Consider the following 17,932-nt stretch of genomic DNA (forward strand, 5'->3'; position numbering starts at 1 on the left):
GGCCCATCCCCCCCTACCTGTTACAATTTTGCTGCTTAATGCTTAGTCGTACAACCCCCCCAAACCCACTGTACCCACATGTAGGTGCCCCCCCTTCACCCCTTAGGGCTATAGTAATGGTGTAGACTTGTGGGCAGTGGGTTTTGAGGGGGATTTGGGGGGGCTCAACACACAAGGGAAGGGTGCTATGCACCTGGGAGCTCTTTTACCTTTTTTTTGTTTTTGTAAAAGTGCCCCCTAGGGTGCCCGGTTGGTGTCCTGGCATGTGAGGGGGACCAGTGCACTACGAATCCTGGCCCCTCCCATGTACAAATGCCTTGGATTTATTCGTTTTTCAGCCGGGCGCTTTCATTTTCCATTATCGCTGAAAAGCAAAAACACCCAGCTCACAAATTGTCGAATAAAACATAGACGTCTATTTTTTTCGAAAATACGGTTTGGTCCACCCCTTCACGGCAGGGGCGTATCTGCGTGGGGCCACAGGGGCCTGGGCCCCCGCAGATTTCGCCCTGGACCCCCTACCGCCATTAACCCTCCCCCGCCTACCGCCAACCCTTTCCCTGCCTACCGCCGTCACCTACCTCGAGGTCCGCTCCTGCCGGTTTTTTAAACTATTACTTCAGCTGGCGGGGGACCCCAACCCCCGCCAGCCCAGCCGAGGTCTTCTTTAACTTCATCTTCAGAGGATGAAGATGAAGTTAAAGAAGACCTCGGCTGGGCTGGCGGGGGTTGGGGTCCCCCGCCAGCTGAAGTAATAGTTTAAAAAAACGGCAGGAGCGGACCTCGAGGTAGGTGACGGCGGTAGGCGGGGAAAGGGTTGGCGGTAGGCGGGGGAGGGTTAACGGCGGTAGGGGGGGAGGGTTGACGGCGGCGGCGGGGGGGGGGGGGCGGCGGTAGGGGGGTTATAATGTGCCCCCTCACTTTAGCCCCTGCCCCCCTACTGCTGAATGTCAGATACGCCCCTGCTTCACGGACCCGTTCTCGGAGATAAACGCCCATGGAGATAGACGTTTTCGTTCGATTATGCCCCTCTGACTTTTAATTCCTATGTTTATGGGTAAGTATCCCCTCTTTTTCTCTCTTTTTTTTCTAACTAAAACTACATACATTTTGAGGGTTCTATTATACCATGCTGGACATATTTTGCAACATACCTTGTTCCTTGAATGTTTATGGTTCAGGATAATAGCTTAGCATGCACTTTTGCTTCTTTTATGTGCTAGTTGAGTATTGTTTTTATTCGCTTTCAAGAATGTTATATTTTAATTCGCATACTGTTCAACAAAAAATAAAAAATAAAACCTTCAAAGCAAAATAAGCTGTTCCCATAGACACTCAAGATTTTAAGGCATAGAAAATGCTAGCATTAAAAAAATGAGATTTCAATTCTTTCTTAAAATATGCTAATCTAGTTTCCAGCAGGAGCTGCAAAGGGAGAGCATTTAACAATGCGGGTGCCAGAACAAAAATAATGCAGATTCTCAAGTGAGAGTTTAACTGAACGTGAGAATTAGACAAGATCACTAACCAATTTTGAATTTGAGATCTCAGGGTTTATGAAGGACAGTACAGAATTACAAGATGGCCAAATATTTGGGCTTACTTGAATAAAGCACTTTATGAATTAAAACCAAAATTTTAAATGTTGCACGGTAAAAACATGGAAGCTAGTGAGCCTCCTTCAAAAGAGGGGAGACCCTATAATATCATCTGACCCCTATAATCATCTTAATGCTAGGTTCTGGATTGTTTGCAGTCTAGAATTTGCATGGACAAGTCTACTCAGGTCCAGGGCATAAACAAGTTTTTTGTATAGAAGGCTTATCGAGATTTGATCTAACTGACCTAATGAGGCACACGTCCTCAAAACATTTGTTTTAGAAAGCTCTATCGAGCAGGGACTGTCTCTCTGTGTCAGGTGTTCAGTGCTGCGTGCGTCTGGTAGCGCTATACAAATGCTAATAATAATAATAATTTATGAATTATTGAGGCAATATGAAGATCAAATGACAGCTGGGAGTCCAGTGTTACCCCTAAAAGGTTTACAGAACCGTGAGGTAGGGTGTGCCCTAATAATTGTGGCGCTACAGAAGGTATTGGCACATAATTTGTTAACCAGATGGCTGTGTCTAAATTGCTTTGCTAAACTATTATACTTTTTAGAATTCTGATAATCTGTCCTTGTTATCAGCAGATAAGGGGCTGTAATAAGTTTGGGCCCATGAATAAATGTAATACTTCCCTAGACAGAGACCACCACATATACTTATTGACTGCATACCTCTTTGTACATGGATGTCTCCACACACCTTTTAAATTACCTATTTTGGTATGATTCCATCTATCTGCAACCTCAATCTACTATGAGTTAGTGGATGGAAAATCTATCTTTATACATCCATAAATATCAAAGTTCATTTGTAGCTTGATGAACACAAGAACTTCCTATTAGAAAGTCACCCCCAAATTGGGATCTTAATGTCATACTCAGGCTACTTGTGGGAGCTCCTTTTGAACCATTAGCTCAAGATTTCCTAAAACATCTTTCTTGGGAAACTGTTTTCTCTTAGAAATTGATCTGCCCTATACCCAATTCTTCTCAGAGAAAGTTCCCTCCAGAAATTGTTCCTGATTTTCATATTAATCAAAGGTGAAATTTATTCATAGCTATTAATTTCTTTTCCTTGAATCTTGCTAGATTAGTCCAGATGAATGGGTTGTGTCCCCCCTTTTTTTTCTGAGAAGTTCTGAGAGAAGAGGACATTTCTCTGGTAAGTGAATGGCACTTTGCTTTGTGCTTTGGGAACTTAAAGATTGAGGTTTAAAGGAGGAATTGTAGGTTAGTGTTAGGCAAAATAAAAATATAAAAAGCAAATTTTAACAACTAATCTCCATAGTCTTTCCACTTAGTTTTAAAAGCTTTGTACCACAGCATTAACAGATAGAATCTAACAGGCACTGCAGGATCTAGTTTAGTATTAAGGGGGAATAAAAAGAGAGAGCGAGAGGGAAAAGCAAGCAGGACCTAGTTAGTATTAAGGGGGGAATAAAAAGAGAGAGACAGAGAAAAGCAAGCATCATTAACTAGTTGCCATAGTGTACAAACCCTTTTCCCACAGTTTTAAACTGAAATATTCTCTAGAACTAGGTATTTTTCCCATAGTTTTAAACTGAAACCTTTTCTAGAGGTAGAAACTAAACAGCCAAAAACACTTGTTCTAAAAGGCAGTTATTTTCTGTTCCTTGGCTGCTGGAGAGGTGGCTCATCCAGCGACCTCAATTAAGTGTTAATTAAGGTGTGGGGAAGTAGAATACTTGCATAGGTTGCTGAGTCAGCTTCAAAGAGCCTGTTTAAAAGAGGCCCCTTAGATTCAAAACTATATAAAGAGGAAAGGTCCCACTGAACTTTCTTTCTGAGAAGTTCTGAGAGAAGAGGACATTTCTCTGGTAAGTGAACACTACTTTGCTTTGTGCTTTGGGAACTTAAAGATTGGGGTTTAAAGGAGAAATTGTAGGTTAGTGTTAGGCAAAATAAAAATATAAAAAGCAAATTTTAACAACTAATCTCCATAGTCTTTTCCACTTAGTTTTAAAAGCTTTGTACCACAGCATTAACAGACAGAATCTAACAGGCACTGCAGGATCTAGTTTAGTCTTCCCACGCACCCCTAGGACAACTCTTCATTTATAGTCAATTATTGTAATTAGGGTAACAAGCAAGGAGTGTGATTACAGAGTTTTAAATACATTTCATTACCATTTAAGAAGAAAACACTAAATAAATCATACAATATACTATATACTCTTATTGACCTATATTTATACTCTTGACTATACTTATACTTATTGACCTATACTTATACTCTTATTGACCTATAAGTGCATTCACTCTGCAGCCCCTCACTACCTCTCTACCCTCATTTCTCCCTACACTCCTTCCCAGGAACTCCGTTCACTAGGCAAATCTCTCCTAATTACACCCTTCTCCTCCATCGCTAACTCCAGACTCCGTACCTTTTATCTCGCCACCCCTACCCAACTTAATCAAAACGAAAACTGAGTGTAGGCGGTATACAGTATAACAGTTGTTACGGAAACAGGCTATGTACATATTGAAACCATACAATACTAAGTGAATTAAAAACATGCAAGATACAATTTGCATCACCTGATTCACAAAAAAAAAATCTGGACAATTTAACACCTAAAATATCACTAAGATCGTGGGGGGACCGCCTGGACTCTTATGGCCATCCCCCCCACGGTTGACCGCTGTCAAGCAACAGGTGAATAATAAAAAAAAAAGCAATACAGCCCTGGGAGAGCACCGAAGTCGAGATCTTCTGTGCAAAGCGCTCTACAGGCAGTTTAAGATGAAACTGCATGCCTTAGGAGACAAGGAAAATAAATATGGCTCCCAAATTGACAAAAAATCCTTCTGGCATCTAGGGGATGCGCCTAACATTCTACATTCCCATAACATATGTTGATGTAACGAGTTCCACCAGCCCCAAAAGGACGGGGGATCAGATGTGGTCCAGACCTTGAGAACTGCTATCCTGCCAAGGAGTGTCGCCTTGCGGAAAAATTTCCGTCGTCCTCCCTCTTGAACCTGAACCACCTCACATTTATCCAATAGGAAGTCAACTGGCAAAAGGGGAACTACTGAATTTAGTATCCATCTCAAATATCTAGCAATTTGAGCCCAGAATTTGTTAGCCATCTCACAACCCCAGAAGGCATGAAAGAAAGAATTGAGCTGGGACCTGCACTCAAACAAAGGGGAGTATCAATGATGCCCATATGAAACAACTGGGTCTGAGAGATATAAGCGTGGTATAATATTCTAAACTGACATTCCCATAGTTCTGCTGTTGGTGTTATCTGTGGGATACAAGCCACAGAAGTCGCTAAATCCAATGACTCCGGCAACCTCTGTAAATCAGTTACCCACCTGTCCCGCACCCGAATATGAGGGGAAGCGGGAAACAAACGCAACAATTCCCTATGGAGGGAGGATACCGTAAGGCAATACCGATCATTCATGACAAAAAAGGAATGTAAATGGTCCAAAAGTGTTGCCGATAAAGGCCCCCCCCATCCAAAGAACGCACATAATGACCCAATTGATGGTAAGCAAATCTATTCGCCAAGGTTCTAGACATCTCCTCTCCCAATGACCCTAAGGGAAGTAAAGAGCCATCCGGATTGAGGACATGCTCTAAGCGCGAGATCCCCAACGCTGCCCATCGCCGAAAAGTAATATACTCTTGGCCGGGGATAAATTGCACGTTTCCCTGAATCCGTAAAAGAGGGAAAGTGAGTGGAGAAACACCCCAAGCTTTCGTAAGAATTCTCCATATGTCTTGAAGGGGTTTTAACAGGATACTATTCCGCACTAGGGGCGGCAAAACTTTGGTCGGGGCATGAAGCAAATAATTAAGGTGATATGGGTAAATGGCTTCTGGAACGAGATGATTATACTCCTCTTGAGGCAGAACGAGAATTCTATCTCCCAAATGTCTAGCATATATAAATATAATCTAGATTACATTTATATATGTCTGGAAGGCCCATGCCTCCCCCACCTGCCAATGGCCCAACAGATATATTAACGGGATCCTGGGCCTCTTCCTCCCCCAACAAAACCGAGACACACACCGGTTTAAAGCATGGAGGTCTTTCCTCTTCAGTTTAAGAGGTAGTAGTTGCATAATATATAGCCATTTTGGAAATTCCACTATTTTGAACAAGTGGATCCGCCCATTCAATCCAAGACGTAAGGATTGAACACAATACTCAAAGTGAGGTCGCGCCATGCTGCAATACATAGGCATTTTAATATTTTGGTCTTATTTTGCATCCCTCTCCTAATTATTCCTAGCATCCTGTTTGCTTTTTTGGCCACTGCCACACACTAGGCAAACGATTTCAGTGTATTGTCTACAAAAACACCTAGGTCTTTTTCTTGAGTGCTGACTCCAAAAGTAGACCCTAGCATCAGATAAGTATGATTTGGATTATTCTTCCCAATGTGCATCACTTTGCATTTGTCCACATTAAATTTCAATTGCCATTTGGATGCCCAGTCTTCCAGTTTCCTAAGGTCTTCCTGCAATTTTTCACAATCTGCATGCATTTTGACAACTTTAAATAGTTTTGTGTCATCTGCAAATTTAATCACCTCACTCGTCGTTCTGATTTCCAGATCATTTATAAATATGTTAAATAGCACTGGTCCCAGTACAAATCTCTGTGCCACTCCACTATTGAACCTCCTCTATTGAGAAAAATGGCCATTCAACCCTACCCTCTGTTTTCTATCCAATAACCAATTCTTAATCCAGAAAAGCACATTGCCTCCTACCCCATGACTCCTTAATTTTCTCAGGAGTTTCTCATGACCAGATTCTAGAAGACAGGAACTCAGCACCACTCCCCACAGGTCCAGAGCATTCCCACTGAGAATGTTGAGACCACCCCAAGATGCTGCTCTGCCCAGCTGCAAAGCCAACTGGCTTTCTATATCAATTATGTACTCCAGGTGCCTCCTTGTTTGATAATATATGCCATTGCTTTGGCATCATCGGATCTCACCATGACCACTGTCCTGTACGATGAGAGCAGAAACAGCTGCAGTGTTAGATGAGCTGCCCTTATCCCAAATCTGTTGATATTCACACCACATTCAAACACTGGGCCCCCGCAAACTGAGAGGCTTGCAGCTGCAGTCACCACTACCACTCAGAGGGGCAGATTCTGCAGAATATCCATGACAGGAGGGGCTGGGATAGTCCATTACACCAAACTCTTTCAGAGGGCCCTGGGGAGGGGGAGTTACATGAGGTAGTTTTGGAAATAAATGACCCAGCTTGAAACAAATGTCTCTGAACTCCTGAAGACAACTTGCCATCCTGCTTTGACCATGCATAAATGGTTGCACCTAAATTCAGGCTCATTAATACGTGTTTACGCTAATATTCTATAATGGAATCTAGGCACCCAGATGCCATTACAGAATAGGTGCACCTCGAACAGCATTGGGGCACCCTGTTATAGAGTTGCCCTCACAGTGTAATTTTATAATAGAGCTCTCAGGTCAATAGGGCAAAAAAGCATCTATGTTTAACCTATATTATAAAGACATAAGCACCTACATAGGTGCTGATATTTATGCCTGCTACAATATTGCACATGCTCTGCCCAAATTCCTCCCTTCACCATTTTAGAAGAGGTCTTTTATAAATGGAAATCAGCATGTTACATACATACAACTGTCACAGCCCTGCTGCAAATCCTGCCCTGACCCCCCTCGTTGCTCTTACTGCTCTGGCGGTTGGCCTCCATGACATTCCTGTGGCATCCTGCTCCTGCTCTACATTGTGCTGGAAGCCTTCCTTTGTAGATCCTGTAGCAGGAGTCATCGGGGGACACCTTCCTGTGAAGTCACAGCGGAGACCTATTTTAGAGTGTTTGGGACTCTGTTCAGGGCTTTCGCAAGAGGTCTCCTTGTCTCTCTTGATCCTGCTGTGTTCCAGTTCCTGCCTTGTTCTTGTTCCAGTCTTGATTTGGCTCCAGCCTTGCCTAGCCTTAGACCCAGCCTCTTGGGCCCAGCCTTGCCAAGCTCCAGTCCTGCCTTGTCTCTGAGTTCCTGCCAAGCTTCTGTCCTACCCAGCCTTGTCTACTGTTGCACTTTATTGTGTCCAGATCCAGTTCTTGCCCTGCCCTGCCTTGTCTGGACCAGTTCTAACCTTGTTTCATTGTCTTGCCTTGTCCTGTCTGGGTTCAGTTCTAGCCCTGTTGCCTTGCTTACCTTGCCTCATCTAGATCTGGTTCCTGTCTTGTCAGTCTTGCCTTGTCCAGATCCAGTTCTTGACCTATTGTCCTGCCTAGTTGTGTCTGCCTTGTTCTATCTGTTTTGCCTAGTCTCATCCCTGCCATGGTTCCAACCTTGCCTCTAGTTCCTGTCTAGGTTCCTGCTTTGCTACAGTTCTTGCCTTGGATCACCTTGCCTTGATGCCTGTCTTGTGCCAGCCCAGGGGACTTGTCTGCTGCAGTCGGGTTCCAGCTGCGGCCCAAGAGTTCACCATTCTGTGTCTGTGACAACAAGAAGGTTTATAAAATGACATCCTATATATACCAGCACTTGTACAAGGAAGTTGCAAACCTGCCACTTCCATGTAAAATCACTAGCAGTTATACATGGAAACTGCTGGGTAATGCTACTCTTTTATTCTCTTGTCTGTTTATAAAATTGCTGCTCTAACTATATATGCTGGCAAATACCTGTGTATTTGCTGGTATCATATGCATTTTACAGAAGGATCTGTGTTTGGCAGAGATGTTCAAAAAATATTAGGGAAATGTGAACGTCCACCTGGATATCCCATTTTCCAGATGGAGAATCAGTTGATTAGTTTTGCTTCCTTATGGTCTACTCCCATTATCTCATCAAAAACTGTAATTTCACAATTTAAATGAACATAAAGCAGAATATATTTTTCTCTCAGGACCCTTAAAGATTGTCCATAGATTTGAGTGCAGGTTTCTACATATAAAATGGGTTTTTGAAAACTGCCCAATCTCTCTGTGGGTAAAAGTACATGTACAGTAAAACGTGTGTGTGTGCTGTATTTCCTTAGCTGAAGGCAAGGGGGCGACTTATGCATTTCAATGTCACCATTTGCTCATTTTTGATTTGAAGAAAGCTAATCAAAAAATGTTGTTAGTCCAATAAAAAAGATATCATCTTATTTTCTTTTATCTCTATTTATTACCTTTAAAAGTGGACTCACAGCTACTATATTACTTCACTTTTTGTTTTAAAAAACAGGTTTTTGCACTAGTAGCCATCATAAAGGACTAATGATTTATAGTAATAGTTACCTGAAGTAGCTGTGAAAGTAGGTGAAGACCATCGCTGTCTAATCTGTTAAAAAAAAGAAAATAAATGTCAATTTTGTCAGTATCTTTTCTCTGCACTCTTTCCTCTCATCAACCCAGCTAGTAGTTAATATTTTAGCTTGTGGCGTGCCTAAATGCTGGAGATGAAGAACTGTCACTGATGTTAAAAATAGTGATGGTAAATGGGGCACACAGTGTGGTTTGGATTCAACTCCCATACTCAGACAAACAGCAGGCACAATCATTCATTATCGTTTGAGCCCTCCATTCTAAGACAACACTGGATTATTTGCTGACCACCAAGGATCACAGAATTACCCCTCTGAGAAAGAATTATTTAGATCTGTACTGTTGGGCCCCATAAGGTAGTAATTTACCCTGCCTAAAGTTGGCAACTTTCAAAAGAGAAAAATCCACCATATGCCCCACTACATCTCACCCATGCCCTGCCCCAACAAATAACTGCAATGATGGCAGCACTGCAGGCTTCAGTATGTGCATATTTATTTATTTATTTATTACATTTGTACCCCAACATAGTACCGTAGAGGTGTTTGCCAGTTCAGTTGATAACAAATACAAGGTTATGTTACACTGAGATTGGGGGAGGGGGAATAAAAATAGCTGCACTCTTCAACCCTCATTGAGCCATAGTTCCCTGCTCAGTTCCCCATCATGATTATGCTCCCCATATATATTGTTTTCACACGACACTCTGACCCCCTGGCCCCTCCCTGCATAGCTAGGACACTTCCCCATACAACTTGCCATACAATGTGGTGCCATCTCAGTAACAGCAACATAAATTCTCTCTGTACCAGGCATAATGTGTAGAATAAATAATCATGCCAGTATTAACTGCTAAAACTCACACAATAAGGACCATGCCTAGGAAAAAGAAGCACTATAAGTATTGCAGTGGGGTATAGATCATCAATACAGCTATTAGAAAAGCTGCATAGAAAATCCATACTGATGGAATACCCAGCCTTGGTCACACGCACAGAACAGAGATTTAGTGGACCCTGAAAAAATAAGTGACTACAAATGAAAAATAAAAATATGAAGACAAAAATTAAACTGAAGAAGCCAGACTCTTGCATGGAGTTCAACACCAGAGAAATAGAAATTTTTTCCTCTGTAATGTGCAAAATATAAAGATAGCAGATGTACGTTATAAAAACTGACATTAGTAGTACAGTATACTTACATAGCATTTGTCAAATAAAATTTGCATAATTGATTTTGACAGGTGACAAACCGTCATCTGGGTTGCCAGCCAATCAGAATCGAGAATCTGCCCAAGCCCTGCCACTCTCCACCAAACCACATCCACTCCACCACCAAAACCATATCCTTCCTGCTCTCCCCTTTTGATGACATCATGAACAGCGTCATAGCTCTGTGGGGCATACACAGATAACAACCTTTTGGGGTGCCCAACACTTAGTATAAATTACCAAATGCTGTGGCTCTGCAGGCCATATTATCCCACTGGCACCACAGTAAAGAGCACTTCAACCATGAGGTCATTGTTTCAGGTAAACAAGTGCTTTTCTGGGGTGCAAGTGTGCCACTAAGTCTGGAATAATAGGCCTGGAACTTTCCAATACTGATTTGGAAAATTAGAACATTATATCACATTCATGCAAGCACAGAGCCACAATCACAGTCATCACAGCAACAACAAGATGGGTGGGGGGGGGACCTATTCTGTTTAATATATTTGTGAGAGATATTGCTGAAGGGTTGGAAGGAAAGGTTTGCATTTTGTGGATGACATGAAGATGGTCAATAGAGTGGATATCCTGGAGGGAATAGAAACAATGAGAAGGGATCTCCAAAAGTTAGAAGAATGGTTGAGGGTCTGGCAGTTAAAATTTAATGCTATTTTATACTGGGTTAACTCTTCATTCTGGTTTCCCTTTTACCTTAGTCGTAGTATCACATTGAGTTTATGTTTATATGAGAGGACTTCCTCTGTATAACAACTTTTAGTACAAGAACAGAGCTGGGCAGACTTCTACGCAGGGGTGTATCTGGAATCCGGCGGTAGGGGGGGCCAGAGCCAGCGAGAGGGGGCACATTTTTGCCTCCCCCCCCGCTCTTTCCACCCCCCCCGCCGTCAACCCTCCCCCGCTGCTTACCTTTGCTGGTGGGGGGCCCCAACCCCCGCCAGCCGAGGTCCGACCCGAAGTCTTCATATTTCGTCTTCCTCCGTGGCCATGCTGTAAGTAACGCTGCTGATTCGTTGAATCCAGTTCGGAGTCTGACGTCGCAGCACGTTGTACACGCGTGCAACGTGCTGCGATGTCAGACTCCGAACTGGATTCAACGAATCAGCAGCGTTACTTACAGCATGGCCACGGAGGAGTCGGAGGAAGACGAAATATGAAGACTTCGGGTCGGACCTCGGCTGGCGGGGGTTGGGGCCAGCAAAGGTAAGCAGCGGGGGAGGGTTGACAGCGGGGAGGGGGGCCAGGGTGAAATCTGCGGGGGCCCAGGCCCCTGTGGCCCCACGCAGATACGCCCTGCTTCTACGTTCTGTGTTCTGATTATGGCAAGGACAAATCAAACTCGGGTATACATATAAAGTATCACATACCATGTAAAATGACTTTGAGAAGAAATTAGCGTTGGAAGCAAAAATACATAGTAAAAATTTTTTTAGATACATTAAAAGCAGGAAACCGGCCAAAGAGTCGGTTGGGCCGCTGGACGAAAATGGTGTTAAAGGGGCGATCAAGGAGGACAAAGCCGTAGCAGAGAAATTAAATGAATTCTTTGCTTCGGTCTTCACCGAGGAGGATTTGGGGGGGACACCGGTGCCGGAAAGAATATTTGAAGCGGGGGAGTCGGAGAAACTAAACAAATTCTCTGTAACCTTGGAGGATGTAATGGGTCAGTTCAGCAAGCTGAAGAGTAGTAAATCACCGGGACCTGATGGTATTCATCCCAGAGTATTAGGAAGGGTATGGAGTCCAGGTGTGCGGATGTTATAATGCCGTTGTATCGCTCCATGGTGCGACCGCACCTGGAGTATTGTGTTCAGTACTGGTCTCCGTATCTCAAAAAAGATATAGTAGAATTGGAAAAGGTACAGCGAAGGGCGACGAAAATGATAGTGGGGATGGGACGACTTTCCTATGAAGAGAGGCTGAGAAGGCTAGGGCTTTTCAGCTTGGAGAAGAGACGGCTGAGGGGAGATATGATAGAAGTGTATAAAATAATGAGTGGAATGGATCGGGTGGATGTGAAGCGACTGTTCACGCTATCCAAAAATAATAGGACTAGAGGGCATGAGTTGAAGCTACAGTGTGGTAAATTTAAAACGAATCGGAGAAAATTTTTCTTCACCCAACGTGTAATTAGACTCTGGAATTCGTTACCGGAGAACGTGGTACGGGCGGTTAGCTTGACGGAGTTTAAAAAGGGGTTAGATAGATTCCTAAAGGACAAGTCCATAGACCGCTATTAAATGGACTTGGAAAAATTCCGCATTTTTAGGTATAACTTATCTGGAATGTTTTTACGTTGGGGAGCGTGCCAGGTGCCCTTGACCTGGATTGGCCACTGTCGGTGACAGGATGCTGGGCTAGATGGACCTTGGTCTTTCCCAGTATGGCACTACTTATGTACTTATGTACTTATCTCATTGGGCAGACGGATGGACCGTTTAGGTCTTATCTGCCATCATTTACTATGTTATGTTACTATTGCACTCTACTTCTCCAGCCAGGAAACCTTGGCTAGCTGGCTGGCAGCCCTTGATGAGATTTTTGTATTGCAAGGCAATAGCAACAGGCTTCAGCAGTGAAAGATGGAGTTAGCTAAAGTCTGTATTTTAAAGTTCAGGTTGGAAGTGCTGAACAGTACCACGTTAACATGTAGTGCTGCATATAAGCCTGAAACCACTAAAGTCTCCACACTACAAAATCTTTGGTAAATATAATCACGCTCTTCACAAATCCAAAGATAAGAACTGTGTGTGTGCAAACAGCTATTCTATAAAATAATTCTATTGTATTTTTAATTTTTAGGTTTATATATATATATATATATATATATATATATATATATTATTTATATATATATTTTTTACATTTTTTAGGAGCCCTCGGAAAATACCACTTTAAGGCAACTTCATTGTTTTTTGCCTGGTGGCATAGTCTCTCTTCATTGTTTGCAACAGCATTTATAAATAGTCACATAAAGGGAAGACCCAATGAAGAGAGACTATGCCACCAGGCAAAAAAACAATGAAGTTGCCTTAAAGTGGTATTTTCCGAGGGCTCCTAAAAAATGTAAAAAATATATATATAAATAATATATATATATATATAAAAACCTAAAAATTAAAAATACAATAGAATTATTTTATAGAATAGCTGTTTGCACACACACAGTTCTTATCTTTGGATTTGTGAAGAGCGTGCTGCATATAAGAACATAAGAATAGCCATCATAGGTCAGACCAATGGTCCATCTAGCCCAATATCCTGCTTCCAACAGTGGCCAATCCAGATCACAAGTACCTGACAGAAACCCATTTAATAGCAACATTCCACGCTACCAGTGTCCTGGGACAAGCAGTGATTTTCCCCATGTCCACATCAATAAGACTATGGACTTTTCTTACAGGAACATAACCCGTAGACTCTAACCGCTATTACCACATCCTTTGGTATTGACTTCCAGAGCTTAACTATTCTTTCAGTGAAAAAATATTTCCTCCTATTTGTTTTAAAAGTTTTTCCATATAATTTCATTGTGTCCCCTGGTCTTTGTACTTTTTGAAAGAGTGAGAAATCGATTCACTTCTACCTGTTCTACACCTGAGTGTCCCCTGGTCTTTGTACTTTTTGAAAGAGTGAAAAATTGATTCACTTCTACCTGTTCTACATCTGAGTGTCCCCTGGTCTTTGTACTTTTTGAAAGAGTGAAAAATCAATTTACTTCTACCTGTTCTACACCATTCAGGATTTTATAGACTTCAATCATATCCCCCTTCAGCTGTCTCTTTTACAAGCTAAAGAGCTCTAACCTGTTTAGCCTTTCCTCATATGGGAGGAGTTCCACCCCCTTTATCATTTTGGTCGCTCTTCTTTGAACCTTTTCTAATTCTGCCATATCTCTTTGAGATACGGTGACTGGAATTGAACACAAAGAGGTTGCATCATGGAGTGATAAGAGAAATTATGCGGGACCCTTTGCTCCCATAGTCCCACCCAAACTCCGGATCTTTTGATGATGTCACCAAAAGTGATATCATGGCCCTGTTCCTTGTTTGTCAGATGAAGATATAACTCCACCCCTTTTCCAAGATGACAGAAACTATAAGGGCAGTTCCAGTTTTACACTACTTGCCACCATCTTGGATGAGTCATGTAAGGGATATGACGTTCATCGCCAGCTCGAAGGAGCATGCACACTTTGTGCAGACACTGTAGATCAGTGATGGCGAACCTATGGCACGCATGCAAGAGAGGACACGCAGAGCCCTCTCCTTTGGCATGCGTGCCTTCGCTGGTCCGCCCACTCTCCCTCCCTCCGAGCACCAGGCCGGCCTCCATCCCTCCCACCAAGCACCAGGCCGCCCTCCCTCCCTCTTCCAACCAACCAAGCAAGCACCAGGGCCCCCCCTCCTCCGAAATTTAAAAGGCGTACCTCGGGGTTAAGGCGGCGTTGGCAGCGAAAAACGTGTTCTTTGCTCGGCATACCTTCGGCCTTCCCTTCTGTCTCTCAAGCTCTGGTCCCACCCTCATAGGCGGGACCAGAGCTTGAGAGATAGAAGGGAAGGCCGAAGGCGCGCCGAGCAAAGAACACGTTTTTCACTGCTGCTGCTGACGCCACCTTAACCCCGAGGTACGCCTTTTACATTTCAGAAGAGGAGGAGGGGGGCCCTGGTGCTGGGAGGGAGGGAGGCCTGGTGCTTGGTGGGAGGGAGGCTTGGTGCTGGGAGGGAGGCCTGCTGCTGGGTGCTGCTGCGTGCTGGGTGGGAGGGAGGCCTGATGCTGGGTGCTGCTGGGTGTTGGGTGGGAGGGAGGGCTGGTGCTGGGTGGGAGGGAGGCCTGATGCTGGGTGCTGGGTGGGAGGGAGGCTTGGTGCTGGGTGGGAGGGAGGGATGCCTACCTGGTGCTGGGTGGGAGGGAGGCCTGGTGCTTGGTGCTGGGTGGGAGGGAGGCCTGCTGCTGGGTGCTGCTGCGTGCTGGGTGGGAGGCCTGATGCTGGGTGCTGCTGGGTGTTGGGTGGGAGGGAGGGCTGGTGCTGGGTGGGAGGGATGCCTGATGCTGGGTGCTGGGTGGAAGGGAGGGCTGATGCTCGGTGGGAGAGAGGGATGCCTGGTGCTGGGAGGGAGGGCGGGCGGGCTGGAGGGCAGAGGGGAGAGGAGGGTGGCTGGACATGGGTGGCTGGAGGGGAGGGCAGAGGGAGAGGAGGGTGGCTGGAGGGGACATGGATGGAGGGCAAGAAATGAAGAAGAAAGGAGGAAAGTAAAGAAATAAATGGAAAGGAAGCCCTGGAAACGGAGTTAAGAGAACAGATAGAAAGCAGCAGAATCAGCGAAGGACCAATATGGATAGAAAAACAAAATCACCAGACAACAAAGGTAGAAAAAAATCATTTTATTTTCATTTTAGTGTTTGGAATATGTCCAGTTTGAGAATTTACATCTGCTGTCTTATTTTGCACTGGGTATACTGGAGCTGTAACAGCTTACAGAAATGATTTATAATGAAAGAAAATCATGTTATTTTTTCCTCCTATACTAGTATAATATTTTCAATGATGTCTGTTTATATGCGCCATGGCTGGTTTAAGGGGTGTGGCTATCATAGGAGTGGAGTCTTACGTGGTGAACCTGCCCATAATGAGTACCGGCACTTTGCGATAAATAATTAGATTTTGGGTTGCTGTTTGGGCACTCGGTCTCTGAAAGGTTCGCCATCACTGCTATAGATAGTGAGGGTGTGCAATGGAGTTCCTTTTTATGTTCATAGCACTTAAAAGTTTTTCTCTCCGGAACAAAAAAAAGGCATTTTTTAGCATTCAGATTAGCTGTTTCTTTTATACCTTTCTTTTAAAACATCACTTTGTGCGAAGTCTGAATTTATTTTTCCAGACTGGTTTATACAGATGTCATGATGTTTAAAGCACAGCTCTAATGCCCTGATGCTCAAAAGTAAATGTGGATGCTAGAGGCCATTAGCACCAGACTAGCGCCCACATTTACCTGCACAGAATATTCAGAGGCCCAGTGTGGCAACAAATGAGCATGCAGACACACAGCACAAGTACTATTACTAGTAGCATGATAATGTAGTCAAAGCTCATGTAAATGAGGTCATTTTGTATTCTGCCCCAATGCTCAGAAAAAAGCGCCCAAAACAGAACTGTCTTACCGATGTGTATTGGAAGAGAGAATCTCTCATGATTCATATTGCAAAATCTGCTGGTTTTGATTGCTTTTGGTAGCAGAGGGAAGTCCATGCAAGCCCTTAAGCACTGGTCGTGAGAAAGGTTGAAAGCACACATTGGCATCTGTGCCCTGCGTCTATATACAAGCACCCAAGCTAAAAACAAATTAGACATGCCCAGTGAACGCACATGTAAAAAAAATTACAAACATATATATTTAGGCCACAGAAAACAGACGCCAATGTGTGCTTCACATACGGGTCTTACAAGGCTTATGCACACAGGAGCTGGTCTTACAGCGGAACTCTTAAGTGCATGCGCCAAGCATAATCCTCCTGCTGAACTCCCTAATGCTCAACGCTATAAGCTCGCCTATATTTGCATCTCATCAGCATTGAGCATTAAGGCATTGTTCTTCTGTGCTGTTCCAGCAGTATTTTTTTGCGGCGCTGTTCGGAACAGTGCTCAAGATTTGAGCATCGGGGCCCAAGATAGAGAAAAGCACACCCCCCTCCTCTCTCCCAGCTTTAAGCCATGAGAGTCTTTATTTACAGTAGAACATTAACAGTTCTTTGTGTGGTGTTTAATCAGATTAGCTGCTGAGCCCCCACCCCCTCCTTCTTGCAACACAGATGGGCTGATGACAAAAACCTCATGCTGTTCCAAATAGCGCTTAAAATTAGCGTAGGAACAGCATGGAGCAATAGTGTCCCTATGATCAAAGCTAATAGTATGCAAATTTATGCTTGCTATTAGCTTTGATCATCAGGATATTTCTGCGGGAGGATTGTGCCTGGGAGCGCCCCAAAGCACAATCCTTCCGCAGAAGGTGTTTGACAGGTCCGGGCTGTAAAGAAAAAGCCCAGACCTGTCAAACATACTGATGTGGGCTGGAGGTCCAGTGGACCTCCAGATCCCCTGAACACCCCCCCCCCCCCGACAGAGGCCCTTGTGGTATAGCGCCCCCTCCTGGCAGAGGACCCGACCCCCACCCAACACAAGGGCACAGGGAGCTGGATGTCTGGTGCCCTGCCCTCCGACAGAAGAAAACTTCCACCCCCCGGACACTGACACCAAAATAGTGGCACCTTGCCCACAACATCCTGGGATAAGCTGGGTGGGGCTTCCCTACCATATAAGGATGTTTCTCCCTTATATGGTAGGGAAGCCCCCACCCAGTGCATCTCAATATGCACTGAGCAGGGCAGGGTGCCATCATTTTGGAGAAGGCTCTGGAAAGAGGAGGGAGTGCTACTATTGACTCCTTTATTCTATTTCACCCCTTTTAAACTATTGACTCCTTTATTCTATTTCACCCCCTTTTTATTCTATCCTATTAACACAAAAAACAAAAAACCAAACCAAAATAAAACCTGTCCTTTCACTTACAGAGGGTCTGACCTCCAGAAGTTCCTTATCTGTCTCTATCCTATTGCCTATATTGCACTGTGATTTTATATTTTTATGCTGGTATTGTCTTAAAGGGATTTAGAGAATTGTGTTTTGAATATCTGTGCTAGTGATTTCATCTTTTTATGCTGGAATTGTCTTAAAGGTGTTTTCATTGTAACTGTGTTTTAACCTGTGCCAAGTGTTTTAAACCTGTGACTTA

General features: G+C 43.9%; 1 protein-coding gene across 1 annotated transcript in view; it reads right to left on the reverse strand.

The window, feature by feature from the left end:
• LOC115472284 (cyclin-dependent kinase 17-like) overlaps window positions 1-17,932 on the reverse strand; it is a 382,263-nt gene that overhangs the window by 26,072 nt on the left and 338,259 nt on the right. The window contains exon 14 of the mRNA XM_030206503.1: window positions 8,887-8,929. Coding sequence (XP_030062363.1) covers window positions 8,887-8,929 — 43 coding nt within the window. The remainder of the gene's footprint in view (window positions 1-8,886; window positions 8,930-17,932) is intronic.

The sequence above is a fragment of the Microcaecilia unicolor genome, chromosome 6 (genome assembly GCF_901765095.1).
Source record: "Microcaecilia unicolor chromosome 6, aMicUni1.1, whole genome shotgun sequence".
NCBI classification, from domain to species: domain Eukaryota; kingdom Metazoa; phylum Chordata; class Amphibia; order Gymnophiona; family Siphonopidae; genus Microcaecilia; species Microcaecilia unicolor.